At 38.1% G+C, this 15826-nt stretch overlaps 1 protein-coding gene and 2 pseudogenes across 5 annotated transcripts in view; 1 reads left to right on the forward strand and 2 right to left on the reverse strand.

The window, feature by feature from the left end:
- The first annotated feature begins 459 nt into the window (after positions 1 to 459).
- The window catches only part of NAA16 (N(alpha)-acetyltransferase 16, NatA auxiliary subunit), a 53424-nt gene continuing 38057 nt past the window's right edge, over positions 460 to 15826 (forward strand). For all 5 annotated transcript variants that reach the window (XM_011369742.2, XM_011369744.2, XM_023536357.1 and 2 more), the window contains exons 1-6: positions 460 to 777; positions 4582 to 4666; positions 6182 to 6286; positions 7697 to 7854; positions 9866 to 10000; positions 14562 to 14715. In XM_011369742.2, coding sequence (XP_011368044.1) covers positions 724 to 777; positions 4582 to 4666; positions 6182 to 6286; positions 7697 to 7854; positions 9866 to 10000; positions 14562 to 14715 — 691 coding nt within the window. In that variant the 5' untranslated portion in view covers positions 460 to 723. The remainder of the gene's footprint in view (positions 778 to 4581; positions 4667 to 6181; positions 6287 to 7696; positions 7855 to 9865; positions 10001 to 14561; positions 14716 to 15826) is intronic.
- Positions 4175 to 4293, reverse strand: LOC111745410 (annotated as a pseudogene).
- Positions 13174 to 13292, reverse strand: LOC111745411 (annotated as a pseudogene).

A 15826-nucleotide genomic window follows, 5' to 3' on the forward strand; every position in this document is an offset into this window, starting at 1 on the left:
GAACATATGTAAGTTTATGTACCTAGTATTTCCATATTACTTAATATTAAACCTATATCGTATGTATGGCTATTCTTGTCAACGATGTTCACTCATATCTTTCTAGACTCACACATTTCTATCACTATTCTATCTTTTCCTGCTTTGTTTTGTTCTGGAATGTGCTACCTTTTATGTGTAATAGAAAGTGTCCCAGAGTTGGAAGATCCTGGGTTTCATCTTAGGCCACAAGCCTAACAATCAGAGGACAATAAAAGTCAGCGACTTATGAGGGGCGACAGCGCGTGAGCCCCACCTGAGCCGAGGTTCCGGTGAGAGGAGCGTTGGCGCGGCCCCGGCCCCCCCAGGGCTTTCCCACGGCCCCCGCGCTCCGGGTCCCCGCCCCTCGCGGCCCGACGCCCCGCCCCTCGCCCCGCCCCTCCTCACCCCGCGCAGCCCGGCGCCCCCGCGCATGCGCACACCGCCCGCTCGAGGGGCGGGCCCCGGCCTGCCATCTTGCAGCGCGGCAGCCGCGGCCGCTCTCCCCGAAGCAGGGCCGGAGGTGAGGGCGTCGCGTTCAGACCGCGCTCCGCGTCCATCGTCAGCCCTGCCCAGGACACCCAGCCCCAAGTCTAGGCCAATGAACGGGCCCGTCGCCCGCACCTGACGCTCGGCAGCGGTTCGCCCCGGCGCCCACCTCCGCGGAACGGAGCGCGCGGCCCCGCAGCCTCCGCGCCGGCCGCGATGCCGACCGTGCAGCTGCCGCCCAAGGAGAGCAACCTCTTCAAGCGCATCCTGGTGAGTGGCCCGCGGGCCTGGCGCTGCGGTCGGCCCGGCGGGGACGCCTGCGCGGGCCGCCGCGGGCCCCGCTCTGCTCTTTGTCCGTCTCCGAGCCCGCAGGACCCGAGTCCGCGCCTGGCCGGGCCCCGCCGGGCAGCGTGTCCGCGCGCCTCCCCGAAACTTCACGTCGCCCCCGCGGGCACCGGGCGAGGGCGCGTCCTCCAGGTAGCGGCCCCCGCGCAGCCGTGCGGCCGGGCTCGCCGCCTCGTCGCTCCGGTCCTCCCAGCTTCCTTTGCCCGCGTCCCCGCGGCCAGGTGTTCGTTTCCTGCTTTGCGTTTAATCTTTTGCCCAGCGCGCCCCGATCCCTGCTAAAGCGGGGCGACCCCGCGGCGCGGTGGGGCTCAGACGCACGCCGGGTGCGGGAAGGTGGGACCGGGGCCCTGGGCGGCAGGGCCTCCTGGTGGGGGGGACCATGCGTGTTTTTGGTGTACTTTACCTCTTTGGGAAGCGAATATATGACACAGACTGCATTTCTAAGTTATCACGTCGAACACGGCACTTTGCTTTTACCTCGCACAGGCCCTGCCTTGGGTAAGTGATGAAAGCCTTGCGGACAGGCTGGATTTGCGCTGGAGCATTTACTTAGTTTCCGAGCAGAAAGCTGAATACTGGCGCTGTTGTGATGACCGCTGCCCGGCCCAGAAGTGTGTTTTCTGTAGGTTGTGTGCCAGCGTCCTTGGGGGCTTCACGGTTTTGCAGGTTCCGTTCTTCCAGGGAGGAGAGGCAGCCTGCCTTCGCTTTTCTCCGCAAAACTAGGGGCCATAGATTTTAAATTAATATTGTAAATAGCTATTTCTTTCCTAATTTGTCGTTTCATCTGAGCATAAGCGTTTAGAGTTTAAGGGTGAATTTAGTATTTAGAGCCTGTGTTATGTGAGTTTTAGCTGTTGGTTACCTTTACCATAAATAAGATACTAAGTTTAGAATGTTTCAAGCGTTATCAGTGGCAGTTAAAAATTCATAGAAGTTGTTCTGTTTTAAGCTAATAGAAAGTTATTCTTCAGAATGTTAAAAAAAGATAACATAGTAACTGAGATAAAAGTTTCGTCTTAATTTTAAATGGTGCTTAGTGTTGGGCAAATAATGGGAGACAAGTGTAAAAACAAAAAGTTCTAATTAAAGCATTGTGGCAGATTACTTCACTCAGCTTTTTAGTATATGTTTTTTCCTATATTAAAATTTTTCTCTTTATGTTTTTCACAGTATGGAACTGGGCAAGTGAACTTTTTTGTCCTTTCAGATGGGATTTTTTTTTTTTTGTCTAGGGAATTTGATGTATGTTAATGAAAAGTCATCTATAAATCATTATTAGATTTCAGGGCATGTGACATTTTACTTAAAAGATGACAGAACACACTTTATATATGGATATTTTGTAGTTTAAATCATGTTATTATTAGAATGAGGAAAAACTACATGATTTATTACATTCTAGTTACAGAAAAGTTAAAACTGCTGCTAAGTTAACTTTATCCCCAAATAAATTGGGAAATGCTGAACATTTTCCTCTCCAGGCGTATAATGTTTATTTTAAGGTTACATGAATTTAGGACGGTGCTGCAAAAGCGAGTGATTTCATTATCTCACCATTGCAATAAATGTGGGTAAAATTTTGCTACATCGAATTCCTTGACAAACAGAAGTGTCTATAATGAGATTATTTTTTAAGTTTGGTTTGTGGACCAAAGTGCTTTGTCAGCAGCAGTAAATTTTTATTAGTTATCAGTGTACATAAACATATCCATACAAATTCACCAGCTAGCTTGTCACATGTTCTGCGTGGCTTATGCCTGCCTGTCTTATTATTCCTCAACTAGCTCTTAGCATTACATTTTGTTGAATTTTGGAGCTATTCCATGCCCTCTTTTATGGATGAGACAATCAGACCCAGGAATGGTAAATGAGTGTCTCAGGTTCTCTGGTTAGTAGAAAAGTTGAAACTAGAATCTATCTTTTCTACTAAGCATATATTCCTTACTGAACTTAAGACTTTTCTTTAACCTGAGTTCTTGGGTGCCGGAGACAGACTGCCTGCGTTTGAATTGTGACTTTAACACTTTCGGCTGTGAAAACCAGTGTGCCTCAATCGCTCCATCTAAAATGGAGAAAACATGCATCTCATACGCTTTCCTGGGACTTAAGTAAGGATTAAATGAGAACAGTGCCTGACACATAGTAAATATTTCCAATAAGTGTTAACTATTATCATTACTGTTATTGGTAGTATGATTATTATTACTTTTGAGATCACTTGGTAAGTCAAAAAACCTATAATAATTTTCTCCTTTTTTCTTCCCCAGTAGTTCCTTCTGCTTATTTTTTTTCTTATCATTTGTCAGGTGAACTTCTATAGTCAAATTCAGATTATCTCTTTACTTTTCCTTTAAATTATTTTTAGAATAGGTAGTATATTTGCATATTTCAAAATTTTGGTTTCTCCCAACCACTAAGTTCCCCTTACCCAGAAGCAATCAAGAAGCCTAATTTTAAACATTTTTTTCTATGGACACTAAGTTCTGATTCTCCCCTCCACATCCCACACCTGCTGCAAGGATCAATCATTTCCTCCTTTTTCACTCGTACTTTTTTGAGGGTAGTAGGCTGTTTTTATCGAGCTGTGCTCATTTGTCTAGAACCTGAGGATGCAGCAATGTTTAAACTAGGCAAGATCTCTGTTCTCATGGAGCTTATGGTGTGGTGGAAAGGAGAGACACTAAGTAAGTAATCACATAAATAGGAATTTCAGGAGATGATAGAGCTGTGTAAAAATAGAGCAGTATGATAGAGAATATGTTCGTATCTGGGTAGGAGGCTAGCAGTAGTAGATAGAGTGGTCAGGTAGGTGACTTTGACACCCCGATGATAGGGAATCAGTCATGGGAAGATCTGGGGAAGGACGTTTCGGGTAGAGGAACACAGGTGCAAAGGCCCTGAGGTGGGGACAAGCTTGGCATGTTATGTACTAGAAAGAACACCCATAACAACGTAAAGGAGAAGGTGACTGAATGGAGATGAGATGTTCTCATGATCAGTGGCTGTGGAGGACAGTAACCGATGACTTAGCCTGGCTGGTAGCATTTAGGAATAAAGAGGTTGCTTACCCTTGTATCCGACCAGTGATTAAAAGACCATGGTCTTTGGAGTCACACTAGAGTTTGCAACTAAGCTGAGCCACTTATAAACAAATTTTATGACCTCTTAAGTTTCATTTTCCACATCTGTAAGGTGGAGGTAATGATACCTACCTTAAGGAATTAATATGAGTAATAACAAGATTTGTATAGACACATAATAATAGTATAGCAGTATTTTTTTTGTGTGTATACCTTGGTTTCATCCTTTTTTTTTTTTTTAATGCCTAAAGCATCTAGTCTTCCTAGGTGGTTTCCCATCCAAGTACTAACCAGGCCCGACCCTGCTTAGCTTCTGAGATCAGACGGGATTGGGCGTGTTCAGGGTGGCATGGCCATAGACTTGGTTCCATTCTTCTAAGAGCAACGGCTTTTAATGCAGTTTCTAGTATTTTTCTGTGTTGTTACCAGATGTTTTTGCTTTTTGATTTTGAATATAGAAAAGCTGTAGCAGTGTTGGTTGACAATTAAATTTTTTTGTTTACTGTTTACTTTTTTTTAATCTTCTGTAAAGTGAAAATAGATACTAGAACAATTTTGGATTGTGAATTTAGGATTTATATAATGCAGTGAAAAGTTACTCCATGTATATTCATTTTATAAAACAATTTTTTGTTCATTTTCTTTACAGAAATGTTATGAACAGAAGCAGTACAAAAATGGCCTCAAGTTTTGCAAGATGATTCTTTCAAATCCAAAATTTGCTGAACATGGAGGTATCGTCTCATCTGCGAGAGATTGCTTTGGGGACAGATCACATTCCTAACAGGGACTGAAGCATGCTTCCCCAGGATCCAGGGCCTTGTAGCTCTCTGTTAGATGTGTGAATATTTAACATATTCAGTTATACTTCATATCAGTCTTATTCTGGGTTCCTTTACTTCTATTATGTTTAGGTGTATGTACAGTCTTTAGTTTTAGATGAGAAGTGGTTGGTTGGGGAACAGTTGGAGTATATACACATTTTTATAGGCTTAATTTCATATATTACTTTAAATAGAATTTAAATGTATTCTTTGATTTCCTATGCATAAATTAGGACAGTATTTGCAATACAGAAGTTGTATGAAGATACAGTCAAATGCGTTTTATTCTTTGGTAGATGTGTTTTATATACCTGCTGACCTTTATATGTAAATATGACACCACTGGTTTATTATTAGATTGCTTATCTTGAGTTGTTTTTTTTAGCACTGATATTAATAAGTCTGTATTTGCTTCTCATCCTTTTTCACTGATAACCAGTTTTTGTTAAAAGGATGGGTCGAGTTAGGTATGGAAATTATGGTCCTGTAGCAGATCAAAGCTAACTGGGGTCTCTGAATATTAGACTTGGGTAATTCTTGAGACTGTCTTATTTGGGAAAACAGGCTGACCCGGCTCAACTTTCTAATAACATTTAAAATGTTCTTTGAAGGAAATGGAAAGACGTCTTCATTTCATAGAATTTTAGAAATTTAAAGCTTGTTTTCAAGCCTTTTAGCTATTGATACCTTATCTAAAGGGAAGCTTGTGGGAAGTTCATTATGTGTAAACTGATAAAAGAAGGCATTTGGTTATGGGTCTGGACACTGGACCACCATGGTCAGTAGTCCATAGAAGCCAATTTGAAAACCATTGTTCTTGTCTAATTTCCTTCTTGTGGATTATTCAGAGTTCTTTCATTCTAAACCATCTTATATGAACTACCTTAAACATCTTTTTGGGGTTGCCACTCCAGTGTTGTGCTCTTGAAATGCAAACTGATGTTAATTAGCCTAACTAGCATTAGTTGGAATAAACTCTCTGCCAAAAATGCAGTCTGTTCCAGTATTGATTAAGGTAATTTTTAAATTGTGACTATCTCTTAGTTAAGGTAGACTGTTTTGTGGGGTGTAAATCAGATGGTTTGATTCTTGATTAGAATTGAATCTAAGGCGAAGGGTGTGGACTGCTGCAGTAGGTGTAACTCAGCAGGACTCAGGTGCCTGCTGTGTTACCTTTTCTCGGCAGAATAATCTCAGCCCCCTTTATAGCGTCTTCTAAAGGGCAGAAAGCATTTAGCAACTTAGACCCAGTCTAAGGAATTTCAGAAAAGGACTTGGGCTAAACTTTAAGGAAATACTTAAAATGCAGTTTTACTTTTGTATTTGAAGAGATATTCCTCTTACTGTGGCAGATTTCAGATATTAAAATAGTGCTAAGAAAATAATTTGAATCATGTGTAAATAGAGGTTAAAAATATTTTTCAGAGACTTTGGCTATGAAAGGCTTAACACTGAATTGTTTAGGAAAAAAAGAAGAAGCATATGAATTTGTTCGTAAAGGACTTCGTAACGATGTCAAGAGCCATGTCTGTATCCTTTTGCAGTGGTTGAGTAGTTTAATTCTGAAATGTATTTTCCATTTACTAGTTTTTTCCTAATTCTAATGAAAAAAAAACTTTACTATGAAAAAATTCAAATCTATATAGAATTTAATGAACTCTTGTACCCATTACTCAGTTTCAATAATTATCAACGTTTTGTAGTATTAGTTTCATCTGTTCCCTATGCCTTGTTTTTTATTTATTGGAGTATTTTAAAGCATCCCTATTCAGTATGTATTTACTTCAGTTGTGCTTAGTGTGAGAGAAAAGTAACTTTGATAATTATATGAGATTTAAAGTCCATTTTTTCCCCTGTACATCCATAAACTGAATAATACTTTCCCATCATTCCAAGTAATGACTTGCTGTACAGTAGTTAACCTGTAGAGTAAAATTTGTGTTTTTTAAACTTACTTTTGGAAATTTCAGAAGAACGCATTGAGTATTAAGTGTGACTGTGCGTTATTTCTTCAGCTCGTTTTGGCTGCACGGGGACATCTGTTACTTCACTGGGTACTCAGGGTTGATGTTTTTTCTGTCTAGTATCCCAGTTTGTAAAAAACCGAAAATACTTTTGAAGGCTGGATCATCGAAATTGATTTTCATTTCTGTTTTGCTCATCTACATGTTTATTCACAACCTTTTCACGTATTGCCCTGTTTCTTAATTTTTGTACATTTAATTAATCTATTTACCAGTATTGAACATCAGTAGTCTTAGTAGCGTTTTCATGTACTAAGCTCAGGATTCTCTCAAAATACTATATAGTTACTTCTTTATCCCAGTGCTCACTCGTGAGTGAAGAGAGAGGGCATGTAAGTATGATAGTTTTTTGGCTCCAAGATATGCTAAGCCTTTAATTTACAATAAATAAAAACTTAATTTTTGTGTTTTTTTCATATCACTGATGAATTAACTGATGGTTACATGTTGTTTTAGAGTTGATTGAATATAAATTTGTTTCAAAAGATAATTGCCATTTTGGTATGTATTCTGTTTTAATACATAGTGATGAAGGAAAAATGAACATCGAGGTCCTGGGGTAGGAGAGTGAGGGAGTAGAAGGTAGGGACCGTGAAGAATTTTACCAAGAATTTTCTAAGGTTATATAGAAAAAGAGAATTTCAGACACGTACACAAATAGAACAGAATAATGAACCCCCACTTTCCCATCACTCGGCTTCAGTAACTTCACAGTTGTCAGTCAAGACTGATCTCATGTTATCTTTTAGCACTTGGCTTGCTACCTCCTTCCCTCCACCCCCCCACCCCCCCTCCCCGATCATTCTGAAGTAAATCTCAGACAAAGGAACCGTTTAGTTAAAGTGAGCTTTATGTTAGAGATATAGCATAGAATATTCTAGTACCTGTGAACGTCTCTATTTCCTTAACTTCATAGGCTGGCATGTGTATGGACTCCTGCAGCGTTCTGATAAGAAGTATGATGAAGCTATTAAGTGTTACCGAAATGCCCTCAAATTAGATAAAGATAATCTGCAAATTTTGAGGGATCTCTCTCTGCTGCAGATCCAAATGAGAGACCTTGAAGGTTACCGAGTAAGTACTTTAGCTTAAGTCTACACGTTTTTACAACGGATATATTTTAAAAGCATGTGAATTCAGAATGAAATGGGTATAAGCCAAGAACCTATAGCTTGAGTTGTTCATTCTAGTCTGTAGCGGAGGGGAAAGTCACTTGGGACCTTCCCCCAGTAATAGTTGTGGAACTGCATACTTGATCATCAAAAAAGGATAACTTTATTTATTTAATGCTTTTTAAAAAACTAGATAACCTCATGTGTAAATTCTGTACTAGATTCTTTGTGGGTTCAACATTTACAGATTTGGTAAATTTTAATCTTTATAACGGAAATCTAATGTAGAGATTAATTGGCTTTCCTATGGGTCAATAAGTGTAAAGTAACGTGAGGAAGACCGCGTGCATCAGCCTTTCTGTAGTCCAGGCCTTCCCCCTGACACCTTCAGCTCTGCGGGGCATCTCCACGTGCCCGCTCCACTTAGTCTCCTAAACTCAGTCTGTCTGAAACGGAATTCTCTCACGCCCTTACGTGAAGGGAACCACCAGCTCTTAGCAGCTCTCTTTAAATAAATCTTTCCTTTACTCTTTACTTTTGCCTTTCTTCTGCCATGTAAGTCCTTATACCCTGTGCCTAGATTTTTGCTCAAGTTTCAAGGGTTTGGCTGAGCTTAATAATAATAACTGTTCTTCAGTAATAACCATTCTTCTGCCTAGGTGTGGTGAGAGTTAGTGGTTATCTTTAGGCATGAGGCAAAGACATGAAGAATATCCGCATGATAGTGGTTCCTAAGAGGGATAGTGAAATAAACGAAGATGGTGGTTGGAAGTGAAGGACTCAAGGAACTAGAGGTACTGGTGGTGTCCAAGCAAAGTGAAACTGTGGGCAGCATAGGAGCTGTGGCCAGGCAGTGAGGTATTTGAATTTATGATTTTAGGCTGTAAGGTCTAGGGTGTGGTTGTGGGAGTGGGTCCCTAGGGAGGGGTGGAGGAGATCATTAAACATGAGGAAACCATGGTTCTAAGAAGATAGATTGTTGGATGGGTGAGCCACAGTGTTGCGTTGCTCAGGATAGTGGCAGGATTTGGCAGAGAGAAGAAAACGGATCCAGACTTCAACGAAGGAGGGGAGGGGCAGAGAGGCAGCACTGACCATAAGGGATGAGAGCGATACAGTTTAACCTTAGATGCCTAAAGGAACCAGTCACACATGAAGGCGGCAGACTGATACTAAGTTGTTTTTGTTACTCCTGTTACTCCTTGTGGCGTATAGTGCAGATGGCACCCATTCGAATCACAGAATCAGGGGAGCTAAACAGTACATTTTCAAAACCCTGTTCGTTGCAGCCGGTATTCTTCATGAGACCCTGTTCCTCTAGGCAGTTGCACTTGCCTGAAACTCGGAGGCAGATAGGAGCTGTGAAGAAGTGAGGGCTGTGTAGAGGTGGGGTTTTCTGCTGGTGAAGATACCGTGAACCTTCTGGGGCCACCAAGGTGGAATTCCTGGTGTTTTCTCCCTAGTGTCACGGACACGGAGCTGTCTTAGAGTGGCAGCAGTGGGGTTTCTGTTAGAAAAGCCCAGATGTTTGAGTCCCTCCGGCTGTGTCCATCCTGTTTCTGGGGCCTGTTATAACAATGTAAATGCATTGTAATTTCATATAATAATTTTATAAACAGCAGACTTAGTTTAATAAAAAACTATCTTAGTCTCTCTTCTAACATATTTAGTTACTAAAAGGAATTCTGTTACATAAAGGTAATTTTATAAGTCAGCCCAAAAGCATGGACCCCAAGGACAGTTTTTTTGGTGACAGCCTTACAATCAGCATTATGGGGTATTTTAGAACTTAAGTAATTTAGATAAAGAACGTAAAAGATATTTCTATTTTATTCTGAAACTGATATTTGTTCATTGAGTTCATTAGAAAGGAATTAAAGGCATTAAATTGTTTTCTTAAACTGATGAAATACATTTTATAGAAAGTTAAAAAAGTAAAAAAAATTAAGACAATTTTGTCTTATTTTTTTAAGGAGACGAGGTATCAGCTTCTTCAGTTGCGCCCGACGCAGCGTGCTTCCTGGATTGGATATGCTATCGCATACCATTTGCTGAAAGATTATGACATGGCACTAAAACTATTGGAAGAATTTAGACAAACTCAGCAGGTAAGAAGTTCATTTGAACATTTTCTCCTACCTTCACAAACTAAAATAGTTGATTTCTGTATTGTCCCCACCCCAAATATGAATTAAAGTCTTCGAGACCTATGGAAAAACTTGAAAAAAATTTGAAATAATTCGAGACCTATGGAAAAACTTGAAAAAAATTTGAAATAATTGGAAAAATTTGAAATAACTGACCTCCTCTAGATGTAAATTCTTAATACAAAATACATAATATAAAAAAAATTTGTACACTATAATTTCAATAGTATTCAAATGTATAAAGAAAAGACTGCATAAAAATAGTTTTGACTGTGGAAATTGTTTCTATAATATATATTTTATATTTGATATAAACATGTTAAGTATATTTTAATATATATGTAAAATAGAAAAATATTAAAAATATGTATGAGAAATTAAATAGATGTTAATATTTTGCCATAATTGCTCCAGATTTTATTTTTTAAAGAAATGAGATATTACAGAATAGCTAAAGTCTTTTCATGTGCCTCCTTAGAGAGTGCCACTATTCTGAAACCAGTACAGCTCATTCCTATGCGTTTACATTCTGTATAAGTTCATGAAAGTTCCTCTTAGGTGGTATACTTAAAAATCTACATGAGTGATAGGCAGTTTTTTTTTCATTCAACATTTCTTGAAATATATCTATGTTGATTCACGTAGAGCTAGTTTACCTATTTTTAACTGCTATTTGGTGTTTCATTATATCAGTAAGCCATAGTTTCTTCTTTCTAGTCTCTTAAAAAACAGTACTGTAATGAATATTGTTTCCTATTGTTTCATTAGCCACATTTGTGAGTGTCTCTTCAGTGTATACCTAAAACTGGAATTTCAGAGTTGTAGCTGTGTGTGTGTTTTCAGCTTTACCAAGTATTATTATTACTTTCTGGAGTAGTTATACTAATTTATATACCCACCAGCAAGGTTTTACAATTATTGTTTCCCCAACATCCTTGCTGGCTCTTGTAGCTTTATATTTTCAGTCTTCTAGATGTAAAGAAGTTTATCTCATATTTCTTTTGTGTTTCCTTGATTATTTGTGAGGTTAAGGTAGATGTTGGGATAAGAGAGATTGTCTTTAGTTTTCTTTTTGTTTGATGTTTGTGTCCGACCTCCTGGAATAAGTTGAGAAGTGTTCCCTCCTGTTTTTTTTTGAATAGTTTGTGAAGGATGGTGCAAACATTTGGTAGCATTCACCTGTGATGGCATCAGGAAGTTCATTGATTACTAGTGAAAGTTTATTAACTTTATTGGAAGTTCACTGATTACTACTAGTTTATTCTCTATTTGCTATTGGTCTATTCAGATTTTCTATTCTCAAGTCAATTTCATTAGCTCTAGTTTTTCTAGGAATTAATCTGTTCCGTTATCTAATTCATTGGCATACAACTTTTCATGATAGTCTTTTATAGTCCTTTTTATTTCTGTAGGTTTTGTAGTAATGTCCCTCCTTTTATTCCTGATTTTAATAGTCTTCTGTTTCTGTCTTGGTCATCCCAGCTGAAGGTTTGTCAGTTTTGTTGTTCTTTTCACAGAACCAACTTGTAGTTTTATTAATTTTCTCTGTGACTGTGTTGGGGTATACCATCAGTACGCAGCCAAGGTATTTTACAGCTCTGCCTTAGATTTTGCCTCTTGTTTGTACAGAGCGTCAAGGTCAGTAAGAGGTGAGAGCTTAGTGCTTTCTCAGGTCTTTCCTGAGCATGTGCATAGCTCTGTGTGTGTGGCGCTTTTCAGAGCTCCTTTGGACATCACATTTCCCAGCTTTTAAGATTTTTGATTAGTTTGTTGTTTGCCCCGTCTTTTATTCATTACTTTAGGCACCGTAAAGCTAAAACACTTGTCTATAATTGTTTCTGACAAGCACCTTTGGCTCTCTCCCTTCCCCTAAGGCTCTTTGCTCTGGGCAGGCTCAGAGATTACCTTGTATGTGAGGTCCTGCATGGGCCAACCAGCTAGGTCAGTTAATCAGTTTCTTGTGAATGCAGCTTTGAAAGAGCTCCAGTTTATTCTGTTCTCTCTGGTGCCCTGGGGATACAAGCTTATTTTTCTAGGTTACCGTGTAGCTGGAGAGTATGGACTAGGACTAGGGCAAATTAAAACTCCACAGAGCTCACTTGTCTTACCAAGATTCAGCCATTTTTCTTTAGTAAGTGCTTCCCAAGTTTCTGCATGGCTTTCATTAATTTCCAGAGTTCTGAGAATTCTTGCCGGTTCCTTCTTTTCTTTTATGGAGAGACATGTTTTTGGAGGTCTTTACTCTGCCATTTTTGCTGACATCATCCTCTTTGTATTTTCTTGATGAAAATTTTTTCTTTTGACAGTTACTCTAAAATCAAGGTATTTTTTGGACTGCTAAGCCAAACAAATTTTACATGCTGGAGTGATAGACTTTTTTTATTTATCAACTAATTCTCACTACAGAGTGTTTATAACAGTTCTCTGTTCTATATTTCTGTCCCTGCCTTGCTCTCTGAGCCTAGTTCAGAGAAGACTTACAGAACATAAGTCCTCCACATGTTCTAAATAAGGCATGTACAATAATATAAAAGCAATGGTTATGTAGTATTTTGTCTCTAGATTTCTTTATTCAGCATTCGAGATTCATCCATATTAGAGCATATGTTAGTACTTCATTTCTTCTTAATGCTGAATACTATTTCATTACATGGACATACCACACTTTGTTTATCCATTCATTAATTGGTGGACATAAGGATTGTTTTTAACTTTAGTTATTACAGATAATGCTGCTGTGAACATTTGCAGACAAATTCATGTGTGCTCATGTTTTATTTCTCTAGGATACATACCCAGAAATGAAATTACTTGGTTTTTTTTTTTTCATAAGTATATACTTAATTTTTTAATAAGCTGCCCAGTTGTTTTCCTAGGTGGCTGAACCATTTTATATTCTCTCCAGCAATGAATGAGGGTTCCATTTTCTACCCATCCCCAGCACCTATTATTTGACAATAGCCATCTTAATGGATGAGTAATAGTTATCTGTTTTAACGGTATTTTGCATTTTCCTAATAACTAATGATATTGAACATTTTATCATATTTTTATTAGCCATTTATATTTCTTCTTTGATGCAGTGTCTATTCAAATATGTGCCTTTTTGTTTTTTTTATTTCATAATTTTTTAACAGCTACAGCACCTGGTATTCCTAGATGGTCTCCCATCCAAGTACTAACGAGACCCGACCCTGCTCAGCTTCTGAGATCAGACGAGATCAGGCACGTTCAGGGTGGCATGGCCGTAGACTTGTGCCCATTTTTTAATTGGGTTATTCGTCTTAACAACTGAGTTGTAAGAATTTTTTATATATTCTTAGTACAAACCCCTTATCAGCTGTACTATCCGCAGATATTTTCTCCCAGTCTTTAACTTGTATTTTCATGTTATTACTGGCATTTTTTGAAGAAGAAAAGTTTATAATTTGATGACATCCAATTGACCAATTTTTCTTTTATGCGTAGAAAAATCACAAAGATTTTTCTGCTGTTCTAAGATTTCTTTTATAGTTTTAGTACTCACAGTTAGGTCTGTGATCCATTTTGAGTTAATTTTTGTGTATGGTGTGAATTATGTGTCACTTTTTGCATATGGATATTTAATTGTCCCACTATCATTTGTTCAAAAGACTACCTTTTTTTCCATTGAATTGCATTAGCACTTTTGTAGAAAATCAATTGACTAGAATATAAAGGCTTATTTCTGAACCTTGTATTCTGTTCTGTTGATCTATACATCTATCCTTATGCCAGTGCCACATCGTATTGATTAGTGTAGCTTAATAGTAAGTTCGAAATTTCAAATGCTTATCTTCCTCCTCTGTTCTTTTTCAGGTTCTTTTGGCCATGTAGGGCTCCTTTTAGTTCAATTTGAATTTTAGGATTAGCTTGTAAATAAATTTCTGCAAAAATCTTGCTGAGAGTTTGATAGGGATTGTATTAAATTTATAGATCAATTTGGGGAGAATTGGCATCAAAACATTATTGAGTATTCTGATTCTTGATTGTAGAATGGACTTTATAACCATTTATTTAGGTCTATAATTTCAGCATATTTTGTAGTCTTTAGCATATAGATCTTGTTTCTTAAATTTGTTTCTAAATATATTGTTCTTTTCGATGCTGTTGTTAATGTAATTATTTTAATTTCATTTTTAGGTTTGTTGCTAGTATGTATACGAAATAGAATTGAGTTTGTATTCTGTCACTTTGTCTAACTCCTTTATTAGTTCTAGTAGGTTTTTTATTGTAGAGTTTTTAGAATTTTAACCATTTTCTACTTTTTTGGGAAGTGTAGGATTTGCCGACTTGTTCACTTAGCTATATACAGAAGTTCCACCCCTTTATTTTAAAGACTGTATTAATCTTTCTGTTAATCACTCTGCTATTTTTAATTTCTTGTGGATTCCTTTTTTAAGTCTGTGTGAAATACTTCCTGAGAAAGCAATGATCTATAACTACTTTATGTAATTATGTAAAATAAGATAATTTAGTCTTTCTTTATCTTTTATTTTTTTAGGTTCCTCCCAACAAAATCGACTATGAATATAGTGAACTGATATTATACCAGAATCAAGTGATGAGGGAAGCAGATCTAGTTCAGGAATCTTTGGAGCATATAGAAACATACGAGAAACAAATATGTGATAAACTTTTGGTGGAAGAAATTAAAGGTAAGTTGACTTGCTTTTTCTTTTTCAATGGCCTCAGTTAAAGAAAAGAACAAAAACTATGTACTTAATTCTGTTTTAACACTTAAATAAGACTTGCTACGTATCAGTCAGTGTTCTAAACACTTATTATTAAGCCATTATTAATTAATTTAATTGTCATAACAATCCCGTGATGTAGTTATATTCATTGTAGAGTTGAGGGACTGAGGAACAGAGAGGTTAAATGACTTGCCCAAAGTCACATGGATTAGTAAGCTGGGTAGTGCTGGATTTGAGTCCAGGGATTTTGATTCCGGATTCCGTTTTCTCTTTCTTAACCAGTATATAATACTGCCTTTATGTTCCACGCCCCAGTATGTGTATATTTGCTATTCTCATTTGATATATATATGTAATGACATTAGGATCATCATGAAAGCAAGATTCTTTTATTTTCATTATGGGCTAATTATGAAGGTTGGCTCCTGATAAATAATTTGTTAAAAATGTTCATCAACAAAGGGTCATGCACATTTTTTCTTAACAAAGCTTTGCTTATTGATTACTCATTTCATGAGCAGTACTGTATTAAATAGAATGTCCAACTAAAATAATTAGCTTAAAATTAAAATTTCATATAGTTACAGAACTTTAAAGCTTAATAAAGATAATTATGGAGTATGATAATTGCTTAAACTGCTTTATTTCATTTACATCTTTAGTGCTTCTGACATGGGTACTATTTGTTTTCCCGTTTTATAGTTGGAGGAACCAAGGCTTAGAGATATAAGGACTTGCCCAAAGTCACCTTTTAGGTGGTAGAGTTAATTTCCAAACACATCTTTCTCACTTCAGAGCCATTACCTAAACAAATTTTTCTTAATAGACTTTATTTTGTAGAGTAGTTTTAGGTTCATAGCAGAATTGAGTAGAAGGTACAGGGATTTCCAATATACCCTGCGTCTCTACTCATGTGTAGCCTCCTCCGCTGTCAGCACTCCCAGCAGAGTGCTGCGTGTGTTACACTCAGTGAACCTACATGAAACATCCTGGCCACCCAAAGTATGGAGTTTACATTCCCGTGACACAGCCACCATCATGGTGTCATACAGAGTACTGGTTTCACTGTCCT

This window comes from Pteropus vampyrus, unplaced genomic scaffold (assembly GCF_000151845.1).
Source record: "Pteropus vampyrus isolate Shadow unplaced genomic scaffold, Pvam_2.0 Scaffold154, whole genome shotgun sequence".
Classification (NCBI taxonomy): Eukaryota; Metazoa; Chordata; class Mammalia; order Chiroptera; family Pteropodidae; genus Pteropus; species Pteropus vampyrus.